This window comes from Engraulis encrasicolus, chromosome 17 (genome assembly GCF_034702125.1).
Source record: "Engraulis encrasicolus isolate BLACKSEA-1 chromosome 17, IST_EnEncr_1.0, whole genome shotgun sequence".
NCBI lineage: Eukaryota > Metazoa > Chordata > Actinopteri > Clupeiformes > Engraulidae > Engraulis > Engraulis encrasicolus.
In genome coordinates, this window is record NC_085873.1 from 4,657,201 (window position 1) to 4,663,957 (window position 6,757).

Below are 6,757 nucleotides of genomic sequence, written 5' to 3' on the forward strand. Positions count from 1 at the left end.
GGCCTGGAGGATCACCTCCATCTCTACTTTATTCCTGTTTTTTTCTTCTTCTTTCCCCTCCCTTGTCCTCTACCATTCCTCACCATTCATCCACTCATCAACCTTTTGCTAGTTTTACCTCTATGCAGATGATTTTCAAGTTTCCTCAGCTAAAAGCAGAACAGGATAGGCTAATATTAGATCCATCACATTCATGAAGATGTTGATATTGAGGAAGCCATTTTGTTCATCTCAAAGGAAATCAAGGTAGACAAAGGGTGGACGAAAAGACACAAAGACTTATGGACATACGGACAAACAGACGAACGGGTGGCCATTAGGTCAGTGCTGTAGGCCACCACCACTGGCACCACCACCACCAAAAGACGGGTGGACATTATTTTGTCATTATAGACCTCCACCATCAACAAATAGGCCGACATTATTCTTTCACTACACAACATTTTTAGGTCCCCATCACCAAAAGATGGCGGAAATTGTTTCGGGGCTATAGGTCACCACCACTAACAGACAGGTGGAAACTGTTTTCTGTTGGAAACTGTGGTGGAAACTGCTTTTGTCATTATAGGCCGCCATACTAACAACAAACGGTCGGACATTATATTGGCACTATAGCCTACGCCAGCCTCACCCACAGACGGGCGGACATTATTTTGTCACTATAGGATAGATCACCATCACCGCCACCACCTGTATCATCATCACCATGCCTACCAATGGCAGCAAAGCGCTGACACTGGTCGTGGGCCTGATCAACTACGAGGGCCGCTACCTGACGGCCGAGGCCTTCAGTTTTAAGCTCAGTGCATCTGCGCCCAGCCTCAAACGCAAGCAGCGTTGGACCCTTGAGCAGGACGACACACAGACACAAGTGGTCTACCTGCGCTCGCACCTAGGCCGCTACCTTGCGGCCGACAAGCACGGCCGCGTCACCTGCGAGGCGGAGACGCGGGACGAGGCACAGCCCGACTGCCGCTTCGTGGTGGTGGCGCAGTCGGACGGCCGCTGGGCCCTGCAGTCAGAGCCCCACCAGCGCTTCTTCGGGGGCACCGCCGACCGACTATCCTGCTTCGCCCAGTTCATCGGAGACCCGGAGCTGTGGGCTGTCCACTTAGCCCTCCACCCACAAGCTAACCTGCACAGCGTTGCCCGCAAGCGCTACGCGCACCTGTCGAGCGAGGGCGAGGGGGAGGTGGCCGTGGACAGCAACGTGCCCTGGGGTGTGGACGCGCTCCTGACGCTTGTCTACCGGCTGGACGGCAAGTACGCGCTGAAGACGGCCGACAGCCGCTTCCTGGGCAATGACGGCAAGCTGTCGGTGGACAGCGGACGCGCCACGGGCTACACGCTGGAGTTCAAGTGCGGCAAGCTGGCGTTCAAGGACTGCGAGGGCAAGTTACATTACATCACATTACGTACTGTATATTATGTTACATTGCATTAGACTTAGCATACGTTCATCCAACGGGTCATGTCTTCTGCTGTAAGTAGTTATTTATGTACACTGTAGATGCAGGGTATTGGTTCCCTGGAGCAGTATGGGGTTAGGTCAAGCCTTGATCAAGGGACAACACTGAGGGGTCACAAGAACACACATGTGCATGACAAAGGCACACATAGAAGGCCATGGTCAGCATTTTTATATTGGGATGTTTTGGCGCCTTCAACTTTATCTTTGGGGGAACAAAAAGTTCCATATCTCCCCCTCCCTTTTCGCTTCCTTATGGCTGGAGATGTAGGGTTGGGGATTCCAACCTGGAATCCTCTGATGAGAAAAAGGCCACCTATTAAGTACCAGACCAAGTATCAGACGCCCAGTGACTGTGAGGACAATGCAATGCAGCGACATACTGCTATTTACGTAGATGCAGGGTATTAGTTACTGTCCCTGGAGCACTGTGGGCTTAGGTGCCTCAAGGGCACTTCAGCTATGGCTCAAGGTGTAGGGAGGAGGGGTAAGAGTGGAATTCGAATCAAGAACCCTCTGATCTTATGCCAATGACGCTTAAGCGTGTCATTTCACATCCTAACAGCCAATGAGGCCGAAGCACATCAATTCAGTTTTTTTTATAGTGTGGTGTTGACATAGAATTCAATTTTATTTGGGTCTTGAAAAAAACTCTCTAAAAATGCTCTAGCACTGTTGGGTTGGGTATGATTTTAAAATGGCTGGCATCCAGTGAGTGAAGCCCATCTCCCAAATCATTGGGCAACAGTTACGGGAAATATGGATTCATTACAATCCAATGCCATATATTGCAAATGACCTTGTTTGACCTGTCCAATTCGACCAGGTGATCATTCAACCAGCCACCCTTACCGGTCTGAATTAAACAGGTCATTTGGAATACATGGAAATAGATTGTAACGAATGAATCCATTTTGCCCATTACTGTTAGGCAAGTACCTGAGTAAGCAGTAGTCGTGTGTACTTGTCTTACAATCAGCTGGTTGGATCAAGTTTGTGGTGGTTTCTTGTTAGCTTTTTTCAGTGTTTCACAGTAACAACAATCTATCTAACATATTACATTAGGTATAATGGAGTAAATGGTGTAACAGTAATACCATGTGCTAGTGTTGTACTTACACAATAAATGTACTTTTGCTTTTACTTTTGACACCTCTGCTGTTAGGCAAGTACCTGACGCCCATGGGACCCACGGGGACGCTGCGGTCGGGCCGGTGTTCGAAGCCGGGCAAGGAGGAGCTGTTTGACCTGGAGGAGAGCCGACCGCAGGTAGTGCTCACAGCAGCCAACGGGAAATACGTCTCCATACGGACAGGTGAGTTGGAATGTGTGTGTGTGCGTGTGTGTGTGTGTGTGTGTGTGTGTGTGTGTGTGTGTGTGTGTGTGTGTGTGTGTGTGTGTGTGTGTGTGTGTGTGTGTGTGTGTGTGTGTGTGTGTGTGTGTGTGTGTGTGTGTGTGTGTGTGTGTGTGTGTGTGTGTGTGTGTGTGTCCTTGAGTAACGCTTACCGGTCAGCAGAAACACCACAATTGGATGTGCTAGCCTGCTGTCGTCTCTCCGCAGTGTGACTCTTCCTCCTCAGACATTGAGGAAGCTGATCAGTGGAAATGCACAGCTGTAGATGAATCGAAGAATAGATTTTAAAGTAAGCTATGGTAGCTTGAAAGAGGCAGTGGACTTAGTGACGAGGACGTGACTGTGGTCCATGTTGACATCTTCAAATGCTTATTAATCAAATGCATGTCACAATAATGCCCAGATAAAATACATAATGATATAAATAATATACCGTACCCTCTAGAGCCTAGTAAGCTGGAAGCACCTGCCCCTCCACATGTCTGTGCATGTCACTGTGTCAATAATAAATGACCTTTTGGTTATTCCATCGTTGCACATTGTAATAACATGCATTTATATGAAAAAATACCCACAAGACCAACATTTTGGGCAGACATTTAAAGAATGTGGGGTGAGAGTGTCACTTTGGACTCAAAAGTTTTATGTAAAGGCTCTGCGAGCCAGATGAAATGGCTCCGATGGCTGGACGTGGCCCCCAGGCCCGAGTTTTCCCACCTCTGGTTTAAAGGATGGTATTCATGTTACTTCACTTATTTGATGCGTTGTTTTGTTAATTGTGGCTTTGGGGCTATTGGGGTTGACAGTAATGAATGTTCACCAGACTACGATGTACAGGCTACTATAGTATTCTAGGTCATTCCTGTGACACTGCACCGCCCAATATATCTCTGCAATGTGAAGCCTCCTAGTCCCAGGCATGATAACTTGATCCTTTCGTCCCTGTCTATGTGTCTTGTCTGTGGTAAAGTGCTGCTCGTGCACTGCATAACACACTTCATTACAACTTACAAGTGACACAGAGTAGGGTTGTTTCAAGGTATTTGAGAGCCCTTGGCAAAGAGAGACTTGGGGCTCCCATTTTTCTCTTCAAACTATTCAGGAGGGGCCGAAGAAGGATGTAACTATCAAGAAGTATTTTGATAGCAGTATCATTGCGCTTTTTGTTGGAGGTTTTGTTTCACTCATAAAGTTGTCATTGCTGTCATTTAAATATGGTCATTACCAGGGGCCCACATTTCAGCTGGGGGGCCTAGGCAGTTGCCTTGTTTGCTTGCCTGGTTGTAACAGGCCTGACACAGAGCTAGCGGGCTAGCGTAGCGTTACTAGGCTGCTTGAAAATGGCTACCTGCCTCATGCGATACGGCAGAGAGTAACCAGAGACAGAGTGTCATTAGGAGACAGAATGCATGGATCCATCAGTGGAATGTACTGAGGCCTGCTAGGTATTGTAGTCAATTATAGGTTGCTTGTTGCTTCACACTGCTTTGGCGATATGCAAAGCAGGCAACATATGATGGCTGGACATGGCTGGATCAGTGGAATGTACTGATGCCTGTTGGGTATTGTAGTCAATTATAGGTTGCGTGTTGCTTCTCACTGGTTTGACGATATGCAAAGCTGGCCGCATATGATGGCTGGATACGGGTTGAATGCACCATGCCATATTGGATATTGTTCGTAGTCTGTACTTTCAAAGTGGCGGCTACTCTGATTGGTGGAAGGACATTGAAAGCTTCCATTTATACGAAAACTGAACTTTATGGGTAAATGGTAAGTGGACTGCATTGGTATAGCCCGTTCCCACTCCTTTAAAATGTAAAGCAACTTTACATTGTATACCTCACATTCACCAATGGCAATGGCTGCCCCACAGTGCATCATCCAGCCACCAGGAGCAAATTGGGGATAAGTATCTTGCTCAAGGACACATCGATGGGGTCAGGCAGAGCAGGGCTCGAACCTGCAACCTTCTGGTTGTCAAACAGGCTCCTCTACCACCTGAGCTTCCACCTGAGCTGTCTTATTGGAGATAGGACTGTTCAGAGTATGGCAGAGAGTGGGAGAGCGTTGGAGACGGGTTGTAACATGAACCAGGCCGCAAAGATGGATTACTGCACGGGCCTACCGGGCCCAGGCCCATGGGCCCAAGAGTCAAGGGGGCCCTGAAGGTCAAGCCTCTATATTCTCTTTTTAATATTGCATAAAATACTTATTAAAATAACAGCTGTATTTTCAAATGTTCTTGGAAGCCATACCCCCCAAAAACATAGGCCTGGAACCTTGAATAGTTTTGTAAACTAGCAACACCCATGGAGGGGGGGGTTCCTTATTTTCTGGCCCAGGGGCCCATGGAGCCATAATCCATCCCTGTCAGGCCAGACTTGAATGGGTCTCCATGGGCATACGTATACATGTAACCGGCGTGACGAGTGCCAGGCACTCTTTGGGGGACAACATTAGGGGATAAGTCAAGGCAAGGTCTTGATGGTGTAGGGGAAGAAGAAACGAAAGACAAGGACCTGTAGACTAGCGTTGTTTACACTCAACAAACCAAAGACGTCTTGTGTTGTTGGCTGTTCAAATAATAGAGCTAAACAGCCGTGGCTGAAGCATGGACTGTTTATTTAATGTTGCATGTAAGTTAATGAGACCTTTGGTTTGTTTTCCCCCAAAAGGGGCGGGATCGTTCGTTCACAAGCAAAGTACCCGGATGGCCAGTTATGTAAACCCATATGTGGGACCCTTAGCACGCTGTGCCACAACGTCCCCCGAGACTGAACTTTTGTTGAATGCATTGTCCTGGGTCATTTTAATCCCAATTTAAGGCTGCTATTCCCCCTGGCTTCAAACAAAGTAGGCTGAGCATTTGTTGTATGTGGAAGTTTTGGTCCTCGTTTTGTTTGAAAGTCTTAGTTCAGCCATTTTAAACCCCATTTTAAATCTGCTGTTTTAGTGGCCTGGAACTCGGGAAAGCAGCCTTATTAGCAGGTTGGAAGTGTATAATTAGTGTATATAATTATTTTTTATTATTGAAATAATTGAACTAAAGTCATTTTCAATGGCGAAGACAAGAAAAGATACAGAGAGATATAGTATGTGCTGATGATGCGACTGTAATTACAAACCGCTCCCCATTGTCCTCCACCTGACCGGTAGTTAGCCACCCCTTCCAACCACCCATTCACTTTCTTGCGGTGTCAAAACAAACAGATATCTGCACAACGACCTTGCCCACTTCCTGAAACAAAATGGCCGCCGTCTCTTTGCAGTTTCACAAAATAGAGGGCCCCCGTCCCTCACCATGGTGTTCAGGTTTCCCACTATTATTATACCGCAAAAGGTCTCACCCTCTGAGAACGTATCCAGGTCACGACACATTTTCTAGGTCCCATCACTACACACACACACACACACACACACACACACACACACACACACACACACACACACACACACACACACACACTCGTGTGTACACTTCTAACCTCTATGTCGGCTCCAGGGCTTTTAAGTTAAGTCGCAGCGATAGTGTAATGTAAACCTTGACAAGCAAGCCGGGAACTCGATAGGCCATATCCAGCCCTCATTGTTCCTGTTCCTCGTAAGCAGTTTGAGAAGCCAGTGGTCAAGGAAGCCGGCAGGGGGGGGGAGGGTCATTTGTCCCGGGCCCAGATAGAGAGGGGGCCCAAAATTGGGTTTCCATTACAATGTATGTATTGGATTGGGGGCCCTTTCAGATCACTTTATCCTGGGCCCAGCAAAAGCTGTCAGCAGCCCTGCCAGAGGTAGATAAATTGGTTTTGTGGAACAAGATTGCCCTACTCTCAAGCGGGTGGGGTTCTGGGGGCGGCTGGTGGGTGAGTGGGTGTATGGGGGTGTCGGGGGGCGGTGTCGGGTGGTCGGGTGTTGGGTGTGTGGGTGTAAGGGGGCTC

The 6,757-nt window shown here is 47.9% G+C and overlaps 1 protein-coding gene across 1 annotated transcript in view; it reads left to right on the forward strand.

Annotated features, from left to right (window-relative positions):
* Positions 1–706: 706 nt before the first annotated feature.
* The window catches only part of fscn2b (fascin actin-bundling protein 2b, retinal), a 23,440-nt gene continuing 17,389 nt past the window's right edge, over positions 707–6,757 (forward strand). The window contains exons 1-2 of the mRNA XM_063221090.1: positions 707–1,391; positions 2,634–2,783. Coding sequence (XP_063077160.1) covers positions 707–1,391; positions 2,634–2,783 — 835 coding nt within the window. The remainder of the gene's footprint in view (positions 1,392–2,633; positions 2,784–6,757) is intronic.